The following is a 16,740-nucleotide window of genomic DNA, read 5'->3' as shown; positions in this document are numbered from 1 at the left end:
CAAGCTCACACAGACATTGAAGCCTCGTAGGGGTAATTACCAGAAGAGGAAGAAGGTAATCTAACAGTACAAACTTCCAATGCAAGATAAACCCACAGATGCAACATACAATGTGCTGTCTGTAGTCAGTACTGCTGTATGAGATGAAGGATATGGTTAGAAGTTTATCACAAATAATGTGTTTCTTTTTACCATCTGAGATCATGGCTATTAGCTCAACCTATTATAGTAATCATTTCACAAAGTATGTAAATAAACTATCAAGTTATATGTCTAAAACTTAGTTATATATATATAAATATATATATCTCGATTATTTCTCAATCAAACTAAGAAAATTTGTCTCATTAGGAATAAAAGGAATTGAGACCAGGAGAGCTACAGAAATGATGGCTGTATCATGTGTCCGGATTTGCTCAAATATTTTGGACGCTTTCAGTCTCCTCCATTCTTTGATTTCTATAAATAGCACTGTAGTCTGATAGCTATTTCTAAATCCGCCCTCAATGTTTTCGCTAACAAATAACAAAAAGTACTTTAAGGTTCACCACTGGAGTCTTCTCAGTACTTTTTAAACACTGGAATCTCAGCTACACTGCTGAAAACGGGAGAGTAACATTGACCAGTGTTCTGAAATCCACGACCAGACAGGTTGCTCACAACCAAGGCCCACTGAATATACAAAAATTCCTTTTATAACACATGGAGCAGAACCTAGAGCAATGCCCACCATCAAACATAAATTTTTTATGTGCATATTACCATTGAAATCCCTTATTATACAAAAGAAACAACCAATTCTTTCAGGGTTCCAGGTACTAATACAAAGATTTTTGGCGGGGGTGAGGGGTAGTGGGGAGGTGGGTGCGGGTCTCTAAGTTTTTCTTCTCAGTGTATTTAACTCCTAAATGTCCTAGCCATAGGGTCCATTTACAAAATAAAGACATAAACTTCCCCTTTTAGTTATCAGAAATATTGCTGTCCAGCCAGAGAGACAGTACAATGGGTAGAGCATTTGCCTTGCACACAGCCAGCCCAGGTTCAATCCCCAGCATCTCACAGAGTCCCCAAGCACTGCCAGAAGTATCCCCTGAGATAAACCAGGCATGGTCCCAAAACAGAAACCAAAAAAAGATACTGTGATTCTTTGGCAGAGAAATGAAATACAATTTCTTTTTTAATATCCATACAGATGTTTCTAAATGAGTGCCTATCAAGCAGGAGTTCAGAGAAATAAACGAATCCTTTTGCTCACCATGACGTGTCCCCCAAAGGTGTCATAATCAAAGAACTGACACGAGTTTTCAGCGTAGCACGAGTCTTCCATTTCTCCTTGAATCACAACATTCCGAGTAAGGATTCCAACCTCCGCTCTCATGTCTACACCATCTATGATCTCCCCCATGTGCAGGAACTGAGGGATTTCTAGATGACACGGCCACGAAAAAGAATGTTAGAACAAAGGATACAGGAAACTTCCGTTGAAAAGAAAGTTGTCTCCTGTCTGTAATCCCATCGCATTATCAAAATTTATCACCTGCTCCCATTTCTTTAAAACCTCAGAATCCCAGGAAGCAAGGATTTTATGGATTATTTCATTTAACTGCCTGTTCAATGTCAAATTCCTCACTACCAATGTCAAGCACACACACAGGCCAAGAGCTGGCTCCCATGGATAACTGCTCAATCCACTCCTGGAGTGTCAGTAACGTGACCAAATTCTATTTAAGGGTCCATATTCTCCTTTGCTTTGTAGTTCTTGTCCATAACTTCTTTTGTTCTTGAGAGAGGACATGAAGAACCAAATGCAATCATGGTTTTGTGATATTGATAATAATGTGACAAGTTGTTTTTGCTTCCACATCAAACCTAAAGAAAGCTCCCCTTCTGACTTGAATTTTGTTGTGTATTTCTTTAAGTTCCCTTCTTTATTGGAAGCTCTGAAGCAATTCAGTAATGGGCGCTTATCAGATGCTCCTATTATATAAACTCACGAAGGGGGAAAAAAAAAAGCAATGAAGGAATTGAGATCATGGGGATTCATTATCATGTAGACTTGTTAATGAGACTGGGAATTTCCAAACAAAATTGATGCCAGGTGGTAGCGTAGCTTTTTGGGCTTTTTAGTTTTGTTTTCTGTGTATGCCCTAGATTATCAAGAAGGAAAAGCAGAACAGGGAATAAAGTACAGAGAAAAATGAGCCAATCATTTTTTTTTTGAAAGCAAAAATTTTCCCTTGAACTTCAAAGCTCTAAATTACCCATTCAGTGAGTACTTATTAAATAGTTATGTAAATGCTTTTGTTTTATACCATAAATGTATAATTGGGTACAGAAGCAAGGAAAGCAATACAGTGAGTGAAATGCACAATGAATCCTATAATTAAGGCAATGTACTAAGAAGGCCTGCCCATTAGCAGACTCAGAATAAATACCTTGTACATGTCAGCCATTCTTTCTAAACATTAAGGAATCACATTATACATTGCATTACATAAAAAAAAGATTATTATTCAAGATTAGGAGCGAAAACAGAGTTTTATAAAAATACTTGTTTTTTGTTGTATTGATTTTGTTTTGAGACCATACCTAGCAGTGCTCATGGCCTACTCCTGGCTCTGTGCTCAGGGATCTTTCTTTCAGAGTCCAGGGGACCATGTGTGGTGCCCGGAATTGAAATCAGGCCAGCTGCGTGCAAAGCAAATGTCTGACCCACTGTACTATCGTTCTGGCCCCATAAATTATGCTTTGGCCCCATTTTACATACCAGTGAAATCTACAAGTTTTGCCAAGGAAGAATAAATAAAATTCCTGGAAACTCAGGGCCAAGGGAGTTGCTCAGCCATGCACAGCACATGTCTTGCACATGTGAAACCCTGAGTTCTCTCCTTGGCACCCCAAAAGGGGAAAACAAAAATCAGGTTAACTTTCTTAATCAAAAGAAATATTTCTATTAAAAGTGGATGTAGTTTGGGCCAGAAAAAAACAGTACAAAAGTTTAGGCTCTTGTCTCACATCTTGCTGACCTGTGTTCAAACCCCCAGTACCACATAAAGTCCCTAGCACCTGAGTACCACTCGAGGTCAAACCTCTCTGCCCCCAAAACAGTCAGTCTCGTTTAAGGCTGGATGTATTATTTGAGAGTGGAAATTTTTAAGAAAAGAGTTGAAAACACCTTGGTGGAGCTTAAAAACACACTAACTAGTACATTTCTTTTCAATAACAACCACAGAAACACTGATTTGTGTGCCAACGTGATTGACAGTAATATTAACACTACCCCCAAATTTTACCTAACCTCTCTGGGACATAGTGTTCAATGTGTTCTGCCTCTAAGCCCTTCAATACTGATGATTATCAAGGTGGGGTGGGTGATAATATAGTAATAATAAGATGAGGAGGAGGAAGGAGAGAAAGAGGAGGAGGAGGAGGAGGAGGAGGAGGAGGATGAGGAGACGGAGGAGGAGGAGGAGGAGAAGACAGAGGAGGAGGAGGAAGAGGAGGAGGAGGAGAAGAAAGAGGAAAAGGAGGCAGGAGGAAAGAAGAGAACAGGAGGATGAAAGAAAAAAATAAGTTGAGGAATCAAATTCAAGAAATGCACTTCCACTAAGCATTCAAGTCATCTGATACCTTTGACTTTGACCTGGAACCGGCTGCACTCAGGACAGGGGAGAAGCGTGAACTCCTCTGCTTGGTACATGGAATAGTCGGTACTTGCCACCACAATCTGGTCTCCAGCTTTCCAGCTACTGACATCATCCAGCAAATGAAGTTTCACTCCACCTACAACCTCTACCCGGAATCCTGAAAGAGAAACTCCTAAACCCAAAAGAAAGTGACACATTAGCAAGATTTTCATTTTCCCTTACTTTTGTTTGTTTGTTTGTTTGTTTGTTTTGGCTTTTGAACCACACCTGAGAGTACTCAAGGGTTACTGGTTCTATACTTAGAAATTACTCCTGGGGGTGCTCAGGGACCATATGGGGTATCGGAGATTGAACCGAGGTTGGCCACATGCAAGGTCAGAGCTGTACTATCACTCCAGCCCCAGATTTTTGTTTTTCTTAAAAACCACCTACTTCACTGATTGACAAATCCAGATAAAAAATGAGCAGCCTTAAAAAAAAAGAAATTTAATTCTAATCCGGTTCCTGCCATCCTGTAAATACTAATAATAAAAAGATGAAAATAAATCCCTGGGGCTGGAGCAATAGCACAGCGAGTAGGGCGTTTGCCTTGCACGCGGCTGACCTAGGTTCGATTCCCAGCATCCCATATGGTCCCCTGAGCACCTCCAGGGGTAATTCCTGAGTGCAGAGCCAGGAGTAACCCCTGTGCATTGCCGGGTGTGACCCAAAAAGAAAAAAAAATAACAAAATAAAATAAATCCCTGTCCTTAATGATAAAGAGCCTCATGTATCCATCCGGGTCTATAACGTGATAAAAGACATCACTTCAAGGTACCAGAGACATAGTGCACGGGGTAAGACACTTCCCTTGCATTCAGCTGCCCCAGTTTGATCCCAACACCAAATATGATCCCCCAAGCATTGTCAGGAGCAATGATCCCTGCGCACAGAGCCAGGAGTAAGTCCCAATCAATACCAGAAGCAGATAAATAAAAGCCTGTCAGTATTGACTAAATTTCAGTAATCATTTATTTATTTTTTTAAGACAGTGCTCAATTCCCCTATCTCTTGCTATATATTATTTCAGTGCTATAATTCTAAGAGTACTTCCAAGCTCCCCCAAATGCAACAGGAACATGTCATACTCAAGCTGCCAAGACTGGAATAGATACAATGAATATCCAGCATACATATCCAGAATACAATGAATATCCAGCAAATCCAAGCATCAAGGAGGAGGTCGGTCATTAATACTCTTACTATTAAGAATAAAAGCTTACCCTAAGCAAACCTTCATTTCTATGCCTTTGATTATGTTTTAGTCTTTACCTAGCTTTCTTTCTACTCCAATTTATTAAGCAAGATACAATCCTCCTAAGTTCGGGAAAATTTCAAAGGACTTCCCACTATCTGTGCTGGAAGCAACCCCTCTCTCTTCACTTTTCTTATTCGGTTACATTTCATACCTTTCCAATGGGAGGACAGCTCACTCGCTTGCTATTCCTGTCGGGGAAATCAGTAGAGAACATCCCTCTGAGTACCCACTACTCTGTCTTCTTCCTATTTCAGACTCACAGATGTCTACTGAATGGATAAGCCTTGCCACCATGCCCTGGATTGCAATGTGACCCAAAGACCAAACGAAAATGTCCCTAGTCCAACTCAGCTCCTGTCCTGGGAAAAGACCACTTGTATCATTTAGGAACTACTAACTGCAAGTCCCCCCTAATATCCCTTTGTGAAATTCAAAGTTGGTTCATAATTTACACGGGCAAAAACTGAGCCAAACTTCTCCCTAACTTAACAGTTTTCTGCGTGCAATCAAGGATAGATGAGTCTACTATTTCTAAAATATGCATGATGTAATCTATCATAAACCACAGGGTGATTTACCAGAAGGGTTTACAAACAGATGGAAGCTACTTCATAACATCAAAGAAAATGGAAAAACATACCATAAAAATATCTGTTTACTAAATATCTAGACTTCTCTATTATCAAAAAGAGGGAAATTCAGGCATGGCACAAAAAAGATTATAACTATTCTTTTAATATTGTACCTAAAATCTTGATTTGACTATTCTTTTGATATTGTGCCTAACCTCTTAAAATCTGAGTGCACTTTGGATTCCATGTTTTTAATAATGATCTATGTAGCTTTCCACTTTTTAGAAAGTACAAAAAGAAAATACTTAATAAGTAAACATAAAGCAATTTTAGCTATTTTTTTTATCCAGATACTAAAGCTTATTGGTTTTTGTCCAAATAGTTAATAATTATCAGGGCTCGCCACAATGAAACAGAGAAACGATTGTGTTAGACATGGAAGGGGAAAAAGTCAGGGAGTATGAATAAAAATTTTAGAAGTATAGAGCTCTCAACTGAATGGTAATAAACTCTACCACCCAATTTTCTGACATATTACTTTACTCTACCAAGGATCAAAACAGGTAGGTTAAGAATAAAGATAGCAACATCAACAATGAAAACCAAATTTTCAGAATTTTACCACAAAATGATCTTTTAAACTGGTAAAAACAGATACTACATTTGATCTCAGCCAAAAGGCCAAGAAGCACAAAAAATGATCTTTTAAAGGACAGCAGAGAAATAATTTTTTTCATGTAAAATTTTAATATAAACAGGACCCCTCAAGCTAACCGTGACGTATTCAATATGCCAAACACAGTAACAACAAGCCTCACAATGGAGACGTTACTGGGTCCGCTCGAGCAAATAGACGAATAATGGGAGGACCGTGACCGTGACCACAAAAAGATGATCATAAGCAAAGATTTTTTAAAAACCAGTATAAACTTTTTAATCTTTTTCTTTTGGGGGTAGGGGGCAGAGGTTTTGAAAGGTATGGGCTCACATCAGGCAGTCAGTGTTCAGAAATCATTCCTGGCTCTGTGCTCAGGGGACCATACGTGGTACCAGGAATTCAAACTGGGGCCAGCTACACACAATCTCTGTGGCACCAGAACTAGGTAAGTACTGACCTGCAATACCATTACAATTTGTTTTTATGGTCTGTCATTGTTCTTTTAAGCCAGGCCTGTATTACTCAGTAATTCCTCACTTTTTTGACCCTAGATGAAAATCCTGATTAAAATTCCCTATTAGTTATTAATGAACTGAAGTGTGGAAGGAAGCACATCCTCCCTCCTTCCTGGAGAGAATTCCCATCACTTCCAGAAACAGTGAGAACATGAAGTATAAACAATGTTCTCCAACAGACAGCTAGTATGTACCCCCTTCCAGAAATGAGGAGTCATCAGTAATGTGGAAATAAAAACAAAAAAAATCACACAAAGGAAATGTTGACTCAATTTGTCAGCAATTATCCTCTGCCTGGAATCTTACGGGAGACCGTTTCACTGAACACTTCGTGCAAACCCAAATTCTGGCTGACCATTTCCCATCCACCTCTGTTTTTGACAGAGGCACCATAATCTGCAGAGAAAACAGGAGTCTTGGAGGCAGAAAACTCAGGTTTAATACCAAGTCTCCTCATCCATAACAAACACCATCTCGTCACCTCAAACCCTGAAGAAGCTTAAAGGAAGAAAGTCCCAGTGTTTTAAAGCAAACATGTTCTCTATAATTATAACCACACAAAATATATTATAACCTGACATAGCTACATCACTCTAAAATCAGTTAATATGTATTATGTGCTTACATATGCAGTGTGCTAAAATTGCCTACACACTGATACTCATAGCAGTCGTATATGGTAAATTCTATTAACTTCATTTTTTTTTTAGTTGGGGAAACTGAGGGCTAAATTAAAGCCACATGTTCATCATAATTAATACTCAAAATACAAGTATGGGATAGTCTTAAAAAAGCATATGTGGGAACAGAGTGCTCGTACAGCTGGTAGGACATTTGCCTTGCCCAGGTTTGATCCTTAGCACCTCATATGGTCCCCAAGCCCACCAGGAGTGACCCTTGAGCACAGAGCCAGCAATAAACCCTGAACGCACACAGGTGTGGTCCCAAAACACCAAAAATAAATAAATAAAGACAAGCATTTGTGAAACCGCAGATATAATAAGGTATCTTTTAATTATTCATTTCTCATCCATTTTGGTTCTGATATTTGTTTGGGGGAAAAAAAAAGCAGTAGGCAAACACAGGCAGAAGGCTGCCAATCCATCCCTGGAACCAAAAGATCTGGCGGCAAAGTGGGTAAGTGAAAATATTCTACAGCAAACATCCTTTCGAGAAAGCAGTCAAAAACACTCTAACACCCAGAGGTCCACATTATTTGACTAAATTATAGTTCTTCACAATGACGAATTACAATTTAAAAAATGATGTTAAAGAAAATGTAAAGAGAAATCATTTTACAACATGTTGAAACAAATAAACTGGATAAAACCAAATAAACATCAGGAAAGGGGACATATGATTTAAAATACTAGATTGCTATAATCCAAATAATAAGCTCTGAATAACTGGATTAACGATTAGTGTTTACTTTGTACTTTTTGGTGCTTCCCATCTGTAAGATACATTTGGAGACTGAGAGATAGTGTAGTGGGGAGGGCATTTGCCTTGCACAAGATCCAGGTTCAATTCCAGGCCCCACACATGGTCCCCTGAGCCTGTCCAGGAGTGATCCCTGAACTCTGTTATCACTATTATCCCAGGGGTCAGCCAGAAACACAGCCAGGTGTGACACAAAAACAAAAATAAATAAATAAACAACAACAAAAAGATACATTTTGATCTGATACAGCTGGATCATCAAGGGAAACCTACTGTTAAGAGTACAAGAGGTTTGGGGCTAGAGAAATTGCACAGTGGGTAGGGCGTTTGCCTTGCATGCGGCCGACCCAGGTTCGATTCCCAGCATCCCATATGGTCCCCTGAGCATCGCCAGGAGTAGTTCCTGAGTGCATGATCCAGGAGTAACCCCTGTGCATCGCCAGGTGTAACCCAAAAAGCAAAAAAAAAAAAAAAAAAAAAGGGTACAAGAGGTTTGTTACACAGCATATGTTCAAGAGGAATAATTGTGGGCGTGTCTACAATGAGAAAAGAAAATGCAAAGCAAAAAGATGATGTTCGCTGCCTCTGGGCACAGCACTCTGTCCCGGGTATGAGGAGAGACAAGGCCAGCCTATAATATCCATGTTGGTTCAATTGTTACTAGCCAGAGTGCGTAAATCCATTTCTATTCCTTAACAAGACTCCAAGATTAAAGGATCAAAACTAAAGGGTCTAACTGGGTTACCCCAACCAGAACAGATCATTCTCTGGGTCAGGAAAAATTTGAGTCCAGAAGATGAAGATCAGGAGCAAACATAAACTTCTCTTCAGCCTGACATGCAACCTGTTCAGACTGTCATTTGAACACAAAGCTACTTACCAAAAATATATATATATATCAGTCATCATACACACCCCTGTCTTACAAGAGCACACACTGCACATGCCTACCTTCAATCCACTCACTATATGCTGTCACAGCAAACTTCTGACCATCCACAGTAGAAAATTCTCTTTGGGCAAGAGCTTTTCCTCCGCTACTGTGATTTTCATAGTTCCTCACAGATTCAATGGACGACATAATTTTGTCATCAATGACACCAACCAAAGCCCAGGCTTGCCTGGAAGGAGAAAGAGCATATGCATTTATACATGTGCTGTGACTGACTCAAATTCCAGACACAGTTATGAGATCAGGTGCTTTTCAATTCTCAGATTTGACTGTGTGTGCCAAGACTGCATTTTCCTCTGAGGGAGGAAGTCCAAACCTTACCGTGAGGTAGCCATGTCATAGAAGAATATACACTTATACAACACATCCTTATTGTTCCAGCTCTGTGACTGGAAAAACACTGATGACGCTGGCCACCATTCATCAGTGAATCCCCCCAAACACACCCATGCCGTGCACAAATATTCCGGTCACATTATTTCCCTTCTTCTAAAATGATGATATCCTTAGTAATGATAGGGTAGCGGGTACATGAACATCAAGACTGGCTTAATGAGGCACACCTGAAACAGATACTATAATGTACAATAAACACTTTCCCTCAAAAAGCAGAAACAAATGATTATCGCATTTTCTATCACCTGCTCTTTTGTAAGGGGACCTGGGGGCTAGTTTTAAGGGTTGGGTAACATCTGACTGTGCTCAGAGATCACTCCTGGCACTGTGCTCATGGGACCACATGCAGTGCCAGGAATAGAACTGGAGTTGGCAGCTTGCAAGGCAAGTGCCTTAACCTCTACCTCTCCAGCCCTTCATCTGCCCTTTTCAACTTTCTGTTCTCCAATGTCCTCATGTCTAACTACACAGGGTCACATGGGGAGCTTCCGGAATATACTGATGCTCAATCCTAGTCCGGAATGGGACAATCATAATCTCTCCAGGTAGGTCAGGAATGCACATGTTTTCACAGAACAGCAATTCTCAACATCAGTCACCTGGAGTCCATCTCAAATCAGACTGCCATTCCCCACCCTCTAATATTTTTTTTCTTTTTGGGTCACACTCCGCAATGCTCAGGGGTTACTCCTAGCTCTGCACTCAAAAATTACTCTTGGCAGTGCTTGGGGAACCATACGGAATGCTGGGAATTGAACCCTGGTTGGCTGCGTGCAAGGCAAAAGCCCTACCCACTGTACTATCACTCCGTCCTCCACCCTCTAATTTTTAACATGCATTTGCTAGTACATGGAAAACATGGAGAGTATCATGATGAGTGACATTAGTCAGGAAAAGGACAGACGCAGAATAATCTCTCATCTGGGGAGATAAAGAAGCACAGTAAGGACAAAGACAACAAAAGCCTGAGAACTGGTCAACAGAACTGAGCTGACCATAGCGGGAGGAGGAAGGTTTGGGGAACACACTGGTGGGCAGTGTGGTGTTAGAACACTGTACATGGTGAAACCCTATCATGAACAGTATTGTAAGTCATGGTGTCCCAAAAATAAAAAATTAAGCCATAAATGTTAATACCAATGTAACCTATGTTAGCTAAACTACACTCCCTCCAAATTTGAAAATAAACAAAATAAACACTCGAGTTAAACTTTTAATTTAAAAAAATAATAATTTTGCATTTCTAAGCAAGTTTTAGCAGCATGAACCATGCTTCATAAATTCCTAAGTTTGAAGAGAAGTATCACACACCGCCCAGAAGTCCAACCTAACCTTTGGAGATCTTGGTATAAATATCTTGGATGTGTCCTGAGCACAAAGACATTTTTTAAATACCCAGGTTTGTGGGCAGAGTAAGAACTCTGGTTGTGGGGCTGGAGAGATAATACAGTGGGTAGGGGATTTGCCTTGCACGAGGTCGACCTGGGTTCAATTCCCAGCATTCCATATTGTCCCCCGAGAACTGCTACGAGTAAATCCTGAGTGCATAATACAGGAGTAAACCCTATGCAACGCCAGGTATGACCCAAAAAAGCAAAACAAAACAAACCAAAAAAACCCTCTGGTTGTGACTGGTTTTCAGGTACTCTTATTCACCATCTAACAAATTTTAAATTTTCCATGCTCTGTGTCAATCTGTCAAAAGCAATGTGTTTAAAAATGCTGTTGGATTTCTGTGATACACAACAAGTCAGGAACATGCTCAGGCTTATGCCAAATTGATCTAAAAAGAACAATAAAAGCCAGAAAATTTGCCTTAAGAACCCTCCTGCAAAGATAAAAAAGAAAGTGTCAACTTTCCACTCCAGAAAAAAATAAAATCTGTAATCTACACCGGACAGATGGTTGGATACTCACTGATAAAAGTCAACCAAAGCATTCCAACATCCTCATGAATTCCATACCCACCCCTGCATGGATTAGCTACTCTTTATCTGAGAATGCTTTATAGCTCTATTTATAATTTTACTCTTTTTTTGCTTTTTGGGTCACACCCGGCAATGCACAGGGGTTACTCCTAGCTCTACACTCAGGAATTACCCGTGGCGGTGCTCGGGGGACCCTATGGGATGCTGGGAATCCAACCCCGGTTGGCCGCGTGCAAGGCAAACGCCCTACCCGCTGTGCTATTGCTCCAGCCCCTATAATTTTTGATACAGCAGAAAGAATTCAAGAATGCCTCAATTTATTATCTACTTGAAAGAGGAGGGGAGAAAAATACCAGAGGCTTCGTTTATTTATCCAAACTGCCTCAGCAATTACAAAACAATGTTCTGTTCTACTGCCATTGCCCCCAAAATACTCCCACTTCCCTCCTCCACTTGTGGAAAAGTTCAGCACAGAACATTATCTTCAAGGGGGCATTTAAATTCATAGAGATATTATCAGAGCTGTGGAACTTTGGCAAAGGCTCACAACTCCAATTCCTCCATAAATCAGTGGCAATTATTTAAAGGAAATTTAGAAACCAGTAGGGAAAAGAACCAAAATCAAAACCCAAAAATTCCATAGTTGGGGGCCAGAGCAATAGTATAGCATGCGGCCAACCTGGGTTCAATCTCCAGCACCCCAGCGGGTCGTGCTCTGAGCACCACTGGGTGTGGTGCCAAAACCAAACAAACAAAAAAAAAAAACAGAAAAAAAGAAAAACAAGTAAAGGTCCAGTCCAGTCCTTCATTAATTGTGTCTAAACTTCTCTGGGATTTTTGTTACTGATATTCCATTTCAAATGCCATTGTTCATTGATTTTGTGAGACTTCTTGTTACTGTGTTTGGCATATCGGATATGTCATTAGGAAAAGTAATACTACTACTACTAATAATAATAATAATAGGGGCTGGAGCAATAGCACAACAGGTAGGGCGTTTGCCTTGCACGCGGCCGACCTGAGTTCAATTCCCAGCAACCCATGTGGTCCCCTGAGCGCCACCAGGAGTGATTCCTGAGTGCAGAGCCAGGAGTCACCCCTGTGCATTGCCGGGTGTGACCCAAAAAGCAAATAATAATCATTATAATCATAATCATAGTAGTAGTAGTAGTACTAGTAACAATAATAATAGGGTAGAGAAAAATCTCAAAGGCCTAGAGCATATGCTTTGTATGTAGAAGGTTCCGGATTCAATTCCTGGCACCAAGTGCGGTCTCCAGGCACAAGGAATGATCCCCAAGCCCCGAGCTAAAAGTAGCCCGTGAACCCTCAGGTGTGGCAATAAAGCAAATTTTTTAATAGAAAAAAAAGAGGGGCGTGGAAAGAACTAGACCACATCTCAATATGTGAGCTTTTAGGTCTTCACAGAGCAGATATTCCTTGACTCCACCAAGACAGCCATCAGAACTAAAGCTTCCTTTGTTTTTGTTTTTGTATTTTTTTTTTCAATTAAATGTTGAGCTAGTTACTTCCCAGACTCAGCAATGCAAGAGGAAATCCTCAACCTTTGGTATTAGGACACAAGAACCATAAATGGACAACTGAAGTCTGCTCTCAGGATAAACGTGCTGGCACTGCACCTTCCTCCTGCCCCACACGGACCCGCACCCAGCAATAAGCAGATTCAAATTCGAATTCATAGGCAGGTTCAGGAGATAGAACAGTGCTTGGGGCACTTGCCTGGTATGCTGCAGACCCAAGTTTGATTCCCAGCACCACTTGATACCCGGGATTCACTGGGTGTGCTCTGAAGTCCCCGGACACTGCCAGGGTGGCCTGGGTATCCCTGGCAGTCAGGGCCTGAGCAGCACCACATCCTCGGCCCTTGGGCTAAACCTGAGTGGGTAAGAATCACCAGTGGGGTTCTAGATGTCCTGAGCACCCCCACCCCATGGAAAAAAAAACACATTTACATGCAAAAGATGACAGAAACCAAAGAAAACTGGACATGATCCACCCCTCTCAGACTTGATAACTGATCCCTCTGCACAGAAGTGGGCCCTCACTTTTGGTCTCAGTGGCTGCCTTGTTGACCTTAAGAGTCACAGGATCTTCTGAAGACAGCAGAAGCCAAACCATTCTGTTGATTAATTTTCATAAGCCAAATGCTACAGGGCACAAGGGCTTCCACAAACCTAACCCCCAAAGCCCGATTCTCCACTAGTTTCCAGCTTCAGGTTTCAAATCAAGAGGGAACCAGTTCTCCCAGAAGGAGAGGGTCATTCGGATACCTGCACTAGGGTGCTGCGGTGAGGGCTGGTTCTACCTTCACCCACCCTCTGCTCTGACACCCACAGCCGTGAACAGGGAATGGGCAGGACAGGGCCAAGGGATGCCCACCTGTAGCCCAGGCCCTGGATCAGCCTACTGCCCAGGCGCTCCTGGATCATCTGGATGGTTCCTTGCAGGAGACTTTTGGCTGCGGAGTCTCCCACTGCGATAGCCACAATCCGTCCGGGATCCTGGACTCTGAGAAATTCTTCAAGTCGCCGGCTCTCATTGTGATACTCGTGAGTGTCGAACCTCAGGCTTTCCAAAACCTTGCCAGTGTGTTGGTCGATGAGCCGCACGTTGAGGCCCCTGGAAAAGTCCTTCTCAAAGACGTAAGACCCGAAGGTCAAACCTGAGGCAGGCAGCGTCCTGGCCAGCAACGTCCACGACGCCTTCCGCGCCCCATGCAGTTCCAGCGTCCCGCCAGCTTCCACACCAATAAATTTTTTGCCAAATGTTGGCATCTCTTCCCCTTCGTCTGACTTGCCGTACAAGGTGACTGTCGCTCTGGACTGGTAGCGGCATTTTTCTGCTCCAATATGAAGCGCCCCGCCATCCTTGATCAGGATGTATCGAGTCCTCAAGGTAATATTTCTGATTCTGTCTTTGTCATCCCCGAACACAAGCAGTCCTGCCGGAAACAACGGTGTGAGTGGACAGAAGTCATCTTTGGGAGAGACTTGGGAATAAGAGCCTCGAGATAGCATCAAAGATACTGACTGCCACAAAAATTAAAAACACAAGAATAGTATAAACAAGAATAGTAATTTTCCGAGTTTGCTAAGGAAATTAAAAGTGGACTTCAAAACCGAGAAAAGGAAGAGAGGAATTCGAATCAAAGCACACTGGAAATGCCCATATGGATGACTTTCAATCCATTCACTTAACAGGTAGATCACTTTCTAGAAAAAAATATCCAGAAGTCTACTAATCTGGATCTCACTTCTGTGTTAAATCTTTTATCCCTCCCCATGGCCGACCCGAGTTCGATTCCTCCGCCCCTCTTGGAGATCCCGGCAAGCTACTGATAGTATCTCGCCAACATGGCAAAGCCTGGCAAGCTACTCGTGACGTATTCAATATGCCAAACACAGTAACAAGTCTCACAATGTTACTGGGCCCGCTCGAGCAAATCTATGAACAATGGGAGGACCGTGACCATGACCATGATCCCTCGCCATAGTTTAGAACAAGGGTTTAGCTGTGACACTCCTAGTTCCAGGCAGCACCATATACTTAGACCTTAGCGCTGAACTATCAGTCGGGTTGGCTGAAAACTGCTGGGCATGGCCCCTGGGACTCCTTAGCAGTGCTTGGCAATCCCCTCCCCCCCCAAACAGGTTAATTTATAATAGGTCACCTTCCAGAACTCTGTCCGTAAATCAGGGTCTGAGTGATCAGTAGGCTCTTCCTGCTCTTGTGTCCTACAGTTCTACCTGAAGTGTCTCCGAGGTTAGAGTGACCAGATACTAAAGACCATGAGTCGTTTTCTCCATAAAGAACATCAATGGTTGGAGAGAGCACAGGGAAAAGGAATTTGTGCGACACCCTGGCTCCATCCCCAGCGCCATGTATGGTCCCTCCAGCATTACCAGGAGTGATTCCTTCAGCAGAGAATTGCGCGTAAGTCCTGGGGTTCTAGAGATGGGGCCCATCACTACTTACCTCCATCCTCGATAACTATAGAATACACTGTGGCATCTGAGGTCAGACGGAACAAATCTCCTTCTTTTATAACAACTTGTTTTGCAGAATCTTGTCCTGGATCCCAGTTCCTGAGACGGGGGTTCTGATCTGGGCAATTCTCTAAAACACAATGATACGCTTGATGTCCCATCAACTTAACAAAACACAGTGATCTTTAGCCAAACCCAAGCACTACTATTATTTATAATATCACTACTATTATTGTAATTAGAGGTAATGGCTGACACTTCAATAGCCTGCCATAAGGAGCGGATTCCCATTCCATCAACTCCTTTATTTCCACAGCAGCTTAAAGATTACACCACAAAATTAAATTGCTAACATCTAGTTCACCATAAAACTCTAGAAAGTTATAATAAAATTCCCCTGTATTATCTATTCTGAAAACTAATTAACAATAAGAGGCCAAACTGGGAATTGTCCTTCAATCCTTACTAGAGAGCTGTTTTAGAAAAGAAAATATATTTACAGTAGCACTGTAGCACTGTCCTCCCGTTGTTCATCGACTGGCTCGAGTGGGCCCAGTAATGTCTCCATCGTGAGACTTGTTGTTACTGTGTTTGACATACTGAATATGTCACGGGTAGCTTGCCAGGCTTTGCCATGCAGGCAAGATACTCTCGGTAGCTTGCCAGGCTCTCCAAGAGGGGCGGAGAAATCGAACCTGGGTTGGCCAGGCCGGCTGCGTGCAAGGCAAACGCCCTACCACTGTGCTATCGCTCCAGCCCATATTTACAGTGTAAATACAAAATTTTCTTTACAGGTAAACACAAATGGGAAATTATTAGGGGTGTGTCTGCTAGAACTTCTCAGGAATTTTCGCTGCACAGTGAGTTATGAAAATGCAGTAACAGCATCTCTTCCACTCCGGAGGTAGCTTATTACTTCGATGCATATTACTGTCCTCAGTCATGCACACTTTCTCAACAAAGCTGTAAGAGGCAAATGGCCAAAGACATAACTTCTCATTTTCAGAGATGAAGAAATAACAGGTTAGAAAGGCCAAAACCAAGATTACTCAACAAGTTGAATGATAAGGAAGTTCTCCTTTAAGAAATGACATATAGAAGTTATGAAATTTACATACAAGTGGTACTACATGGAAAGTATCATGTTAAGCGAAATGAGTCAGAAAGAGTGGGATAGACACAGAAAGATTGCATTCATCTGGGGAACATAAAGCAACAAAATGGGAGACTAACACCTAGGAATGGCTGAGATTAGTACCAGGAATTTTGCTCCATGACTTGAAGGCCAGCCACATGTGCTAGGTGAAAAGGAAGCTCAGATAGAGAAG

At 41.8% G+C, this 16,740-nt stretch overlaps 1 protein-coding gene and 1 pseudogene across 2 annotated transcripts in view; both read right to left on the bottom strand.

Moving 5' to 3' along the window:
- Positions 1 to 16,740, bottom strand: part of CEMIP2 (cell migration inducing hyaluronidase 2) — a 90,272-nt gene that overhangs the window by 53,426 nt on the left and 20,106 nt on the right. For both annotated transcript variants that reach the window (XM_056118758.1, XM_056118759.1), the window contains exons 3-7: positions 15,402 to 15,542; positions 13,806 to 14,367; positions 9,081 to 9,250; positions 3,631 to 3,819; positions 1,256 to 1,425 (exon numbers count right to left, since the gene is read on the bottom strand). In XM_056118758.1, the coding sequence (XP_055974733.1) occupies positions 1,256 to 1,425; positions 3,631 to 3,819; positions 9,081 to 9,250; positions 13,806 to 14,367; positions 15,402 to 15,542 (1,232 nt within the window). The remainder of the gene's footprint in view (positions 1 to 1,255; positions 1,426 to 3,630; positions 3,820 to 9,080; positions 9,251 to 13,805; positions 14,368 to 15,401; positions 15,543 to 16,740) is intronic.
- On the bottom strand, positions 6,046 to 6,209 carry LOC130028051 (uncharacterized; annotated as a pseudogene).

Source organism: Sorex fumeus, unplaced genomic scaffold, assembly GCF_029834395.1.
Source record: "Sorex fumeus unplaced genomic scaffold, SorFum_2.1 ptg000038l, whole genome shotgun sequence".
NCBI lineage: Eukaryota > Metazoa > Chordata > Mammalia > Eulipotyphla > Soricidae > Sorex > Sorex fumeus.
The sequence above is the reverse complement of the archived record's forward strand: the minus strand, read 5'-3'. Positions and strand labels throughout refer to the sequence as shown.